General features: G+C 36.3%; 1 protein-coding gene across 2 annotated transcripts in view; it reads right to left on the reverse strand.

The window, feature by feature from the left end:
• Positions 1 to 292: 292 nt before the first annotated feature.
• Positions 293 to 14,119, reverse strand: part of LOC136849234 (GTP-binding protein RAD) — a 450,918-nt gene continuing 437,091 nt past the window's right edge. For both annotated transcript variants that reach the window (XM_067122464.1, XM_067122463.1), the window contains exons 4-8: positions 7,854 to 7,945; positions 5,514 to 5,703; positions 4,571 to 4,739; positions 3,115 to 3,262; positions 293 to 429 (exon numbers count right to left, since the gene is read on the reverse strand). In XM_067122464.1, the coding sequence (XP_066978565.1) occupies positions 3,157 to 3,262; positions 4,571 to 4,739; positions 5,514 to 5,703; positions 7,854 to 7,945 (557 nt within the window). In that variant the 3' untranslated portion in view covers positions 293 to 429; positions 3,115 to 3,156. The remainder of the gene's footprint in view (positions 430 to 3,114; positions 3,263 to 4,570; positions 4,740 to 5,513; positions 5,704 to 7,853; positions 7,946 to 14,119) is intronic.

Genomic DNA, 14,119 nt, shown 5'->3' on the forward strand with positions numbered 1-14,119 from the left:
AAATAGAAACCACCAGAGTCGACGCCATCCAAAAGGGGCCATGTGACTGGCAAATTATCTAGCACACTATCCTTTACAAGAGAAGTAAAATGTTTTGCTTAAAATCTAAAAGTTCACGATCAACGCAGTTCCCTCACACACGAGAGAGGACTGATGAGGGGGTTCATTTTGATGACGACGATGATTTCAGAAAGATGAACCCGAGGCGATAAGGCTTGGGCGATGAAGAGGAAGATCTTTTTCAAGCATCGTTATCATCGTCGTTATCTTACCATTACCTTAAGAGTGAACGTGTCGAGGTCTAGGTTTTTTTTTTTTGGGGCTGGGTCACGACCCTCGTTTGCCCAGAGACAGGTTCTAAAAAGAGGGGCTAAGTGGAGGGCTTCTTTGTTTCCATCTACGAACTGATCTCGTCAGCACTTGAGGCTCCTGAAAGGAAAAGTACTGCATCAGAAATACTGGGGTGTTATTTTTACTCAACTGCCCTTTGGAAAAGCAGAGTTTCCTTGAAAAAAAAAAAAAAAAAAAAAGGAACTCAGACTAGATAACAGGATGTTCCAGTGGACCTGTGATATGCTGCAAATTTCATCTGGAGCCTCTACAGTATTTTTAGGGAAACAAAAAGATAAAGGCATTGTTATATTTAGCAATCTTTAAAAATTTTCGAGCAAAGTCTATCATTTAAGTATACAAATCACTTTACCTGTTGGGAAAAATAGGCTTATAAAGAACACCATTTCCCAGTTAACGACATGATTTGTATTCGCAAGTTGAAAAGTATTCCTGAACATCCATACTACTCTCCAATGATCACTACAAAAATTCCCCTTCATATTTTTACTGGTTCAAACAAATTCTCAGGAAACCCTTTTGAAAAGTAGAACATTATCTACTATGTTTAATGTTATTTTTTTTTTTTTGTGAATGTGGTAACGAAACTATTTTTTTCTGCTGATTTCCTAAAAGATTCAAGGGTAAGCTCAAAGGTGGAACAGAACTGGTTTCTATACATTCTTTCCGGTATCATGTAAGTAGTAGTTTCAACGACAGGGACCCTCTTTTTAGAATACGGTGACTTCTCACTTTTGAAAATTCTATGATCTAGTTTCAAAACGATAGTGTAAGTTTTCTAGTAGACGGATTCATATTTTTGGAACTGAGGTCTGCACTTCAAGAAAGGCATGTAGACCAGTTAAGTCACTTTCTTTACTATTCGTGTCAACGTGCGGGAAGCCGCAAGGGCTACCACATGTGTCTGTTCAAACAGTCAAATCGAATTTGGTAAGGTCAGAAGCTGCATTAAAATCCAGGTTATTGTCGACCAAGTGTCAAACACGAACATCTCCCGGGCCACTCAGCAAGAAAAGAGAGGGGCCAATCACAAAATCATTACGCTCTCCTGGCCAGTCAGCTTGCAGCTACGCTCACACATATTTGAGAGCAAGAGAAATCAATCCTGATTGCAAGGATGGGTGTTTTGGTTATGTAACTCGTGAAGTTATCAATAGAGCCCAGACTTTTGGACACTTGATGACGAGCTCCTAAAGTGGCTCTTAAGCAGCCTAATTAAATCAAAGGCAATGGATCTTTATCATGTACAGCACGAAACAAGAAATTCAGGAGCCATAAATTAATTTACACAATGAAATAAGACGTAAATCTGTGGGGTTTACTTAGGTCTGTCGTCTTGAATATATTTTGCAGTGCCAAAGTTGGGGAAGAATGTATTAAAGAAGATAACCGAGATGGGCATAAGTTTTCTTGATAATTAGGGCAGAAGGGACGTTGCAACGAAGGTCCAAGGGGAACAAGCCCAGGATGTGAGGGGCAACGCAAAGAACCAACTGGAATTCTGTCGGTCTTCTGATGGAAGTCTGTTCATAAAAAAACAAATTATGTATTTTTACTATTATTTTATCATTGTTATTTTTTTTATCTTTGTCAGCCCTCCTCTCGTTTTCCTTCTGCAAGGTGCTTTTAAGTAGTCTTACACTTGATTTCGAGCTTACGAACATTTCCATCAACAATGCTGGAAGGAAAACTGTTCCAGAGTTTAACAGCGAAAGGAAAGAAAGCTTCTGGTACTGGAGAGTATGACAACATTGCACCTAGGCACAGTGTGGATGCTGATGCTCCTCAAAGTGAGTACCATGCAGCAGTTCTTTGGCAGCAGCTACTTCCGGACAGTGTTCGAAATTATAAGTACCATTTTTGGGGGAAAAGGAGACCTCCACCACGAAAAACCTATTCCAAAATACTGTATAAAGATTCTGGAATGTAGGAGACACTATTCAAAACCATGGTACATGGAGAAGATCTGACGCAAGACTGTTGCTGGTATTAGATTAAGCATGCCTTGTGTCAGATCAAAAGTTCTGAAGCAAAACTGTATCAGGTATTAGATTAAGCTTGTCTTATGTCAGCATGGGCTCTAGTTCATACAAGTAGCCCATACACAATACCTGGTTTCTACAAGCACTGCATTCTTAGTTTTGCTGGGGTTCAAACAAACGCCCCAACATCACCATGTTCATAGTCTTTCTAGATCTATGTCAAAGCCTGTGGAATACCACACAAGCTAGGTCAAGATTACCAAAAACAAAATCGACAGCCCTGTTGTCAGTTACTAAGAGACCGAACGAAGTCAAGAAGACAGCCTCCGGCACCCAAGCTTCAAATTGTACACATAAGAACCTTACGGTTAGGTATGCTGTAGGAAGCTCTAAAATCTATGGGTAAAAGTTTGAATTTCTATTAATTGCCAAGGTTGTCTTGAACTTAACGAGTTTGTTAGACCTTAGAACTATAACACCAATACTGAACTTAACTGTTTCCTGTAGGAATAGTACTGAAAGCATCAATATTCAAAGGCCTTGCATAAGGGTTCAACAATCAACTATGAAACGACATTAGAGAGCAAAAGAACGCTGGAAAGTGACTTGCAAGTGTTGCAATAAGCAAGTAAAAACTACTGGGACACGTATAGTATAGCATAATTCGTTCATCTGGAAAAAAAGATATTTAAAATACAAAAACGACAAAACTGGACGAGTTTGGGTGAAAGAACCCCCAAACTTTTTTTTAAAACTCCATTTGGATCTTCACCAAACTTACCTGCAAGACCTAATTGTTTTGGGAGCTACTCATCCTGTGACCCTAGCTTTGGAAGTCCTCGCAATTCTTATATTTTGCTTCAGTTTTTCCCATAATCCTGTTGATAACCCTTTTCGCCTTCATGGATGCTCTCATGAGGCTGCGGTTCCTGGAAACAAGTAATCAGAGTTAGATGTTTACCGTTTCATTAAAAATTCCATATTGCTGAATATTCTCTTAACTGGGGTCTGAAAATTTGTATAATAAATGTGAATCAACAGTGCTAAAGGTTAGTTTAGAATTGATGAAAGTCTTTAAAATCTTGTATTAGTACCCTCAAAATGAGAGTAAGTGGAAATATTACATATTTGGAAAGATAAAAATTAGCGATCCTTAACTCAAAGACTGACATTTTGGGAAAAACCCTGCACTGGGCTGTACATATACAACTGCTGATTTGTGAAATGCAGACATTAAACCAATGGCGATCACGGTAAGCCTTTCATACACACATATGCAACTGAAACTGCCTCGGCATAGTCACATGATCTTGAAATGTTTGAACAGGATTTAAAAGTAATATTCTTATATTCGCATAATCTATACCGTAAACTTTTTACACTGCCCAGTATATCGTACTACTAAAATATTTAGAAGAAAAATGATAACTGAACGAACACAACAGGCATTCAAATATGTAAAATTCAAGATAAATGATCTGGTAATACAACCACATAAAAATAGTCCAGCACTGCAAAAGAAACAATCCTTTTAGAACTTAGAAGACACAGTACCCGAGTTCTGCAATATTCCTCTTTAGAAAGATCGGTCATTTTCTTCTTCCGCTTCCGTTGGCATCGATTGTTAAAGAAACCACTTGTATGCTATGAAGGCTTAATTTGGAACATGTGCATACACTAAAACTTTCTGATCATTTACTGAATTGTGGAAAGTAAAAATAATATTGTCGCAGCCTACAGATATCTCTCATAATTAACCGATTTTCAAGTTATATGCAAGTAATGTTGAAGGTAAAAGGATAGTCAGCAGTGCAAAAAAGATATGGGATATTTACTTTCTAAGAAGAAACGACAAACATATCGATAAAAAATGCCTATAGCAATGAAGAATATGTTTTGTATAAAAATACTTTGAAATAAAAGAACCCAGGGTGAACAGATTAATAAGTACCAATAAGAGGGCTCCAAAATAAACACAGGTATGGATCGATTTAGCTGTCTAATCTTAAAGAACAGATTGGAAAAGCTTGCTTTAATCATGCTAAAGATATTCAACCTTATGTAATGCACAGAAAGTACTGCAATTTTCTCTAAACTACGTAATTCTTGAGAAATGATTAAACAGACAAAACGTACAGATACATAAATCTTTGGGCAATAACCAATGACCAACAAGATAGCTTAAGAACTGGATATTGTATTAAAGAAAAATAACAGATGAGGTGGCAAACACTAACCTTGTCCAACTCCTTTCCTTGGGAGCTTCCTCCTCCTCGTCTGGCTCCATCTCTCCTTTAAGACGAAGCTGATTTAGGACTCCAACCAGAAGTTCGTCGCACCTGTGGTTCATGCCCACACTGATCTCCATGAATTTGCCACCGTAGCTACAGGCAAGATCACGGCCATCTGAGGGGGATGAACGCTTATATAAGTATTACGTCAGAATAAAAGAAGCTGCAGCGACAAGAGATACAACATAAGGCAAAAACAAGAGAAAAAAATGCTAGGCTCTGGATTCATATCAAAGAAATCTTCGTGGATTGCATGAAAAGTCTGAATCTGAACGTAAATCAATGGTCATTTCTTGGAAATTTGTATCCAAATGCCAAAAATAAACTCCTTATAACTAGATGTGGATCTATATCTAAGAAAACTTAAAAAAGATTAATGGAACTCTAGAAAGGACCAACAGGAAGCTTATTGGAAACTGGATTTAAATCAAGGAAATCTTATTGGAAATATGATTCAAGCCGAAGTAGCACCTTGATGGAAAATTTGAGCTAAATCGAAGGGAGCTTAATGGAAATCCGGATCTAAGTCATAGACAGCTTCAAGGAAATCTGCATTAAAAACACGGAAAATCGCACGGAAATCTGGCTTGTCAGGAAAGAAAAAAAAACCACACAATACAAAATTCAAAAAGTAATGCATCTTACGTTAAGGGGACGCTGCATGCAACCTTTATTACACCTTACTTTGAGCTGTAATAGGGGAGGTGCACCCCTAGGGAAAAAATATATAAAAGCAATATATCAAATGTAGTTGCCAAAATCTATAAAAAATATACAAAGACAAAGAAGTAAAAAGGCACTGACTTTTGTACAAGGTTAGTCAAAACGTAAAAATTCGCGCCGGCAGAAGGCCCATTCAATTTGACAACAGCGGTGCATATCATCTTACCATCAATACTGACAGCTCTCGAACGAACGAGCTCGCACTTGTTTCCCACGAGGATGACTGCTCGCCCTCGAAGGAGAGCATTGCTGTTCAGTTTCGATAGGTCCTCTCCAGCTCTCTGGAAGGATGCTTTGTCTGTGATGCTGTAGACGATCATCCAGCCATCTGGCGGGTTAGACCTGGACATCTCGTTCTGTTATGTAATAATAATAATAATATAAGCAGACATCGTCGCAATCGTTCTAGTAAAAACAGTGATTATAGCAATAGCAGTAGCGTCGGATAAAGAAGAGAAGTTCCGTCACATTTCCAAAGTCCAGCAAGCAAAAAGAAAAAATTCTCGTGATATCTAAGCTCGAATTTATCATCCACTTCAGCCTCATTTAATACCCTGCCAATGTCTAATCTGACCCAGTAGCTAAGTCTGGTTAAACTGCTCATAGACTGGCTTATGTGTACCTGGTTTGATTCAATTCTGCCTGGGTTCGAGTTTGCCTAACTCGATGTTGATTGTTCATAATGACGGGGTTGGAATCCTAACAGGATTCAGCAGCTCAGTTCCTCGGTTAAGAAGCCACCATCACATGGAGTGTGGTTCTTAGCTAACCAGGGTATGTGATTCATAGACCAAGCACCCCCTACTGTTCCTTAAAGTATGTTTTTTTTTTGTACCACACCGCCATAGTTTTCCACTGCCCCATTGACAGCAATTTCCAGGCATGAACCAGTTTTATTTCAGTGGCCTTCTCCTGGTAAGTTCATACTATGGCTAAAGAGTCTCGTCAAACACAGATAGAGTCAGGAACTAGAGGAAATCGTAGCAGGATTAAGTGACAGAACATATTTAGTGTTGTCAGTTGCATGTGCGGGTTCAGAGCAAGATGTGTGCTGAATATACCAGACCATTCAGAGTAGGTGAAGGCACAGGATATGCTCATCTCCACTTAGTTTGTTGCAGTGCTTATGATATTGTTATGCACAGGACAGCTGAAGGAAACACAGAAAGAACTAAATAGATTGATGGTGGGCATCTGGCAGATATTGTTTATACAGTTGCTGTGGCATTGCTTAATAGGAGTGTAGAAACTTGCATGCATTAAATAGCAGACCGAAGGAAACAATAAGTGTTGCTGGTCTTAAAATCAATGTTGTTATCTTGGAGGGTATGAAGTCAGAACATGGTGGGGTAGAAGGTATTAGCACTGTAACTCAACCGATGACGTTGCCTTATTTAGGAGTCTCGTAAGTTACTAGAGATGACGAATCTCTTGTATGCGAATTTGTTAAAATACCGAAAGCCAATCAGGTAACAGGTATGCTTAGCAAAGTGTTGGCATCAAACAGACTTACACTGCATGTTAATAAATATTCATATAATTCACGGAGACAAACTTTAGTCTATGAAGGGGGATCTTGGAATGACAATGAAAATTTCTGGATGATTTAGAGATTCTGGAAAATTCAGTCTTGTAGAGAACATTCAGTGATGTTGGCAAGGACATGCTCTTTGCTTACAGCCTGAAGGGATTGTAAGGCATTCTCTTACATAGGCACCTCAAGGTTCTAAAAGAATGGGAATGCCATGATCTACGTGGATCAAACCTAAGGAGTTGGGATTGGTTAGAATGCACTGCTTAAGAGAATGATATATTTTTTGGTTGGAGGTATCTGGCAGAGACACTTCCCGCTGCACAGTGTTGGTGTTAATTTTAATCCTCCACCGCTTCTAACTCAACACAGCCACAGACTGTGATCTGATACTCCCCTTTAGAAGACGAAAAGCTAATATCTAGGAATCTCCTTTTGTCTTCCACCCACACACACTCACTTATGTAAGAAAATGTGACAATTTTCAGTATTCAGAAATGTGCCTAGGCATTTGGGAGTAAAGGTAAAGCACATTTTCTCTTCTCTTCTTTATTTATTAATTTTTTTAAAATATAACTAATTTATGTTTTGTTATTTAATTTTACCATGTTCTAATGTACCCGGCTCAAAAAAAGACAGCAAAATTTAAATAATTTTGCATCTGCATTTTAGATGTATCGCACCAAGTACATTATACTCAAACTCAACTTCAGTTGTTTCCTGTATATAAATATAGATTGATAAAAACTATGTAAAAGTAAAAATGATCCTTGTCTTGGTTGTATGCTATGAACACAATTAAGGCATACTAAATGAAAGTAATGATTACCAGCGTGAAAAATTTTAACTAATGTTTGACCCAGGTCGACTTTGTGGGCAGAGGCTGTCAAGAGCAAAGCCCGCTGTCAAGTATTTGTATTTCGAAAACAATGTGTTGTTTTTCATCAAGGAAAAGTTTGGTCATCGTCCCCTTACCTGTAGATCTTGAGGCGTAGCCAAATTCACAAACACAATCTCTGATTCCATGTTGTTCAGCATGATGGACACTGGCTGCTCCGATTCATCGCCTGAAAGAAGAAAGAAAAAGGATGATGAACGACGCCATATTGGCCTCATCTGAAGTGAACGCGCATTCATTTATGAATATTAAGAAAAAACAAACCTTCAACTTGTTAAGTGAACTTCCACAGAAGTGTCCATATATGAAATAAACTGTCAAAAAGGCAGAGAAACAGAGTGAAAATAAGAATGGAAAATGAATCTAAGAAACCAACAAGAGGAAAATATAAAAAAAGCACGAGCAGTAGTCGAGAAAACCACAGTACACTCAAGACGAAGGCGCAAGGCAATTTCAAGTTAAAGTATGCACCAAAGTTTTATATTCCGTAGACCTAAGCTCCGTCGATATTTCTGCTGTTGGAATGTAAACATAAAAATTCAAAGAGAGGGAAGACCTATGACGTTCGCCATTTACAACGTTTAAAATCAAATAAAATTATCAATCGTCAAACAGAAATAAACATCGGAGCGAAATTTGCGAGAGTGCATGCACGTTTCGCTGTTTGTGTTGTATCTGTCTGTCAGTTCCTCGCACAGGTAATCACTGTCTGCTACGACACCAGAAAATAGATGAGAGGAATTCATAATTGCCAGAGCAAATTGAGAAACCAGAATATACCGCGGTATGTTGCGCGGCATTCCATTACCGCTCCAATTAAACGGCGGCAGGAGCATGGAACTATTTACGGAACAAATGAACTGGGAATACTTGCGGCCGCGGCGGCGGCGGCGCGGTTTCTCTCCAGTAGATTCTGTCGCCTAATTTAGTAACATTTTAATAAAAAGGTAGTGGTAACAGAAGTTCGTAACTTTGCTCACACATATTCCCTCTTCCTTTCGCGTACATTGGGACCTCCTCCACTGATTTCCAGACAACGCAAATTTCTTTATAATTCGATTCAAATCGGGGGTGGGGGTGGATTTTGGGGGTTTAACTTCCCTTTGGAGCTATAATACTCCTTGCTGCTAAAAGGATAACTTCAGATTTGTGCCTGAGAGAAACTAATCACACCTGTTTGGCCAACATAAAGGATGTTTATGAACCATAAACAATATCAGGACATCAATTTGCAAAATAATTAAGAAAATTCATTGGAATGTTTGGTAAAGAATAACTATGCCACTCAACTCTCTACATGCGAGAGAGAGAGAGCGAGCACTTAAACAGATTTATAAACCGTCACATAACTGTTTCATAACAGACACTTGATCCCAATACCCTCATCTTTGTCTAAACTCCCCTACTATTCCTCCTAATTAATCCTTTTGTCCACTATCTTACCTTCTTAACCAAGGCATAAGAATAAATCCTATGCCCTGTATCACCTTGACTTTATACAAAGGAGTAATTGTCCCTCTCACTTATTCCTCTCTAGTTCTTTGTTCTTTCTTTCTTTCACTCTGCTTTGTTTTCATTCAACAACAGCTGTACGTCTATTATTCAAACATCGATGAGCCAAAGCTATTCTTCTTGTTCTTGTTCTTGTTCTTCTTCTTTTTGAAGTCACGATCGCGTCTTCGGCGACAGATCGAAATGGAAGACACGTCAGAGACGTTTTGCGTCTCCTCTTTGATGGCCAATGATGGATCGAATCTTTCAGCACTCGGGCTCATTATCTCGACTAATGAGATGGGTTCTCGGTAATCTTGGAATACCGACATAAACTCTGGTGTGGCCAAAGTAGATAAGGGATCATTGAGTTACAGACGCCAACGCGATTCCAAAGAAAACTAGATTACAATGGCATCCTTACCAATTGGATTTGTATATCACAGAGATACTAATGCCAGTTCCATGCTGCCTGAACTTTATCCATCAAATTCGGTTTTTCACATGTGAGTAAGTCTACTATTTGTTAAACGTCAGAAGACTGGACTTATCAAAACATAAAAATGGATGAATTCGTATTCGGTACCGAGGTGCATTTTAAAAGCAAGTAGTCTTCTTTGTATATCAATATAAATCTGTGAAATTCATCAATAAATATTTATATACAGCTTGTGGACAGACGGACAATGAGATAAACAAGCTCCAATGGTGAACATGCTAACTTTTTTTTTAATTCGTTTGAGGAGATAACAAAAATATATTATACTATAAGGGTGACAAGGTTCTGGTTTGTTGAATGACAAAATGTTTCAACAGAATCACACACAAACCAATTAATTCTTTATTATACACAAACACGAAAGAAGGTCACCAACGTCAAAGTAATAATAATTCAAGACCACTACGACAATTCTGATATTAAGTCAGAATACAGACTGCTTTGTTAAGAAAAATTAAACAGTTGCTGATGTTACTTAAAAAAGTCCAAACGCAACTAAGACTTTGTGTGTGTGTGTGTGTGTATTCACATATAACTCTACTACACGCTTTCACCAAACAGGATTAATCCAAAAGGTATTATTTTGTTCTCAAGAAATCTTTTGGGATAAGAATTTTAAGATAACACTGAAACAACTTACAGAGAATAACTACTTTTAGTAGAGGCAGCGTTTCAAAGTCCCCAGGAATCCAATATTTATAATCCAAAGGCGGCATGAGATCTTCCTCCCGTCGACAAAAGGATTACCCGCATAATAAAAAAAAGACAAATCCAGTATTAATCTCATTTCTGTCTGTGAACATAACTAATTCCCTTGCCTTTTAACCAAGGAAAAGAACAATAAAAAAAGTAAATAAGTTTCTTCGGCGCAATCCAGTTTTCTGTACAGCATATAATCAAGGCCACCAAAAATAGATCTACCTTTCGGTGGTCTCGGTATAATGTGGTATGAGCCGCGGCCCATGAAACTTTAATCACGGCCAGGTGGTGGCCTATCCTATATCGCTGACAGAGGCACGATTATGGCTAACTTTAACCTAAAATAAAATCAAAGCTACTAAGGCTAGAGGGCTGCAATTTGGTATGTTTGATGATTGGAGGGTGGATTATCAATATACCAATTTGCAACCCTCTAGCCTCAGTAGCTTTTAGGATCTGAGGACGGGCAAAAAAAAAGTAAGGACAAGCAAAAGTGCGGACGGACAGACAAAGCCGGCACAATATATATATATATATATATATATATATATATATATATATATATATATATATATATATATATATATATATATATATATATATATATATATACTGTATATTTTTTTTTCAGAAAACTAAAACTGGTTAAACTTCAGTAGATTGACCTAATCTCCAGGGCAACGAGATGTGTCAATAAGAACAACGTTTCTTTCTAAATTTTGTTCATTATTTCACGAATCACTGCTGAAGATAGAAGTTTGCATTTCACGAAGTGCAATTCAGGGAGAATATGTTTTTCTAAAAGCGTTTCACAATAACAGAAGAGAACGAAAGGTAAATAACCAAAACCAATGCAGTTCACACAGTCACTCATATATATATATATATATATATATATATATATATATATATATATATACACACATAAATATACATATATGTATATGTGTGTATATATATATATATATATATATATATATATATATATATATATATATATATATATATATATATATATATATATATATATATATAGTGTGTGTGTGTGTGTTAGACGGAATGCCCATTTAACTGAGACAGATAGAGAACGACGGAGCGTTATAGTTCAGGTAATATGTACACTCCTTTGTCTACTGAGGTGGAGATATTAACAGGAAACATACCGCTCTTCCACTTTTTATTTGTTTATTTTGTATAGGCGTTTCCTGCACTCCACCTGTTCTTACAATTTTTAACAAAACATTAAATACACACATATACATACATACATATATATATATATATATATATATATATATATATATATATATATATATATATATATATATATATACATATATATATATATATATAATGTATATATAATCAATGTCCGGTATATATTTTTTCTGCAACAGCTATCACGAAATATACAGGGTCAAACAACTAAATAAGAGAACCATGTTACTTCCGTTTTCATTTGCCTTCAGAGACCACGGGGGTTAAAGGGAACAAAAAATGGAAAAATTGAATCCAGTGAAAATTGTCAAAAAAAAAAGAGCGTTCTTCAGACAAGTGAGCATAAAGTTTGTTTGAGTTTATTGATATAAAAAGTGTTCTAACGCTTGGCTACCAAACTTGTGACAAATTTAGAATGAAGAAAATATATTGTGAAAGTTTATCTGCGTTTAACAGGAAATTCACTTATCAATGAAAAGTTTGTATTCTAAGTAGGAAATGTAGTGAATAGATATTATCAAAGTTTCGGTGGGCATAAAACCGTGGCTTCTATAGCTCATTTACCTTAATCAAATCTGTTCTCAAACCGTCAGTTATTACATTACAGGTTTTACGAAGAAAATACAGTACGAGTACAATTAATACTAAACAAACGCACTCTAACCTCTGCGGAAAATTAAATAATAATACTGAAATAACTAAAATCGGCGCATTCCTAACATCTCGAAAGATCAAGGGTATAAAGCACGAGAGAAAGGGTACGTGCCAAGCAGGGTAGTGTCACAGAGAACTCAGGCCCAACTGATTACGTCTTGATTATATATATATATATATATATATATATATATATATATATATATATATATATATATATATATATATATATACATACAGTATATATATATATATATATATGTACATACAGTATATATATATATATATATATATATATATATATATATATATATATATATATATATATATATATATATTTGTATATAATATATATGACTCCTTCTCTTTAAAGTCATGAGACCTATTCGAAGCGATATATCGAAACGAGGTCATGTGACTTTCATTCCCGCGAAGACAAGTCACGTGGGATTTCGTTTTCAAGGCCACAGGTCAAAGAAGCTGACGAAGGAATTTTGGCAATGAAAACAGCTTCACGAAAAGAGAGCTCAAGAACTTCTTATGACTTTGACCTCGAGCGTAAAGCTTTTTCTCGTCTCCAGTGCTCTAGGAAAACCGTCGCTTGCAACACATTGTACTTCTAGTTAATATATGCGCTAATAAGAATTGAGTTACACACACACACACACACACACACACACACACACACACACACATATATATATATATATATATATATATATATATATACATATACATATAAGGCCGCACATGAAAGTGTTGTTAAGGGGGGGGAGGTGTCACTTAACACTGACTTCCATTATTTATCATTCAATTTGTTTCAAACTTTTTGCATGCATGAAGGGTAATTTCAAACAAATTGGCTGAACAGTTTTTGAGTTATTACGAGTTTTGTAGATTTTTATAACAATTTTCAAGTCTTAAAAAAGTCTTTGAAATATACATATATATACAATTTTTTCTGCCTCAATTTATAGTATTTTCCATTATCTTCATTACTCATTGATTTTTTATTCATGTGGACAATATTGATGGAGTTATTGTTGACTTTAAAACATGTATATTTTTTATTAGATAAATAAAATAGAATATAAAAAAATAATAAATGTGTAAGTTATCTTACTAACGACACTAACCGTTTACTGCTCAGCTAGTCAGTCAATGGCTATAAAAAACGTTACCTAAGGTTAGTATGTCGATGGGTGACTATACCATGGGCTAACAACTCCACCACTATTTGTGAAAACAATAAGCTTAGTAACGGAGGAAGGGGTGGGGGGCTGGGGGGGGGTTAGTGGTGACAACACAGGTAATCCCCATCGCTAAAGGGAACTGACATACACGCATACATGTGCTCTTAATGTATTATATAAATTTACACAAAGTTACTCTCAATTCTTCTGAGAAATGTTTTTTTTTAAATACTGCAAAGATGATTTTACATGAAATTATCATAAGTCTGAAGCGTTGCTCCTATTTCCCATATTGAGGCTTAAACAGAGAAAAAAAATCGACTGCTGACTTGTAAATCTGCTAAGAATTACCCCTGTTTGCTTAAATATTTAAACTGGCTTTTAATTTCGCTTTACCTGTAATACTTTTGGTAGTAAAAATTCTTTAGTAACATAAAGCACGTTATGTGATATGCATAATACAAAATTCACTTAAACAGCACTGGAAATGGAAGAAGAAACATTAATATACAAAATGTTACTAAATAAGAGGATGGATAAAAACAAACCTGTTTCAAAAAATTCCTACTGAAAGAAAATAATTAGATTA

Source organism: Macrobrachium rosenbergii, chromosome 20, assembly GCF_040412425.1.
Source record: "Macrobrachium rosenbergii isolate ZJJX-2024 chromosome 20, ASM4041242v1, whole genome shotgun sequence".
Classification (NCBI taxonomy): domain Eukaryota; kingdom Metazoa; phylum Arthropoda; class Malacostraca; order Decapoda; family Palaemonidae; genus Macrobrachium; species Macrobrachium rosenbergii.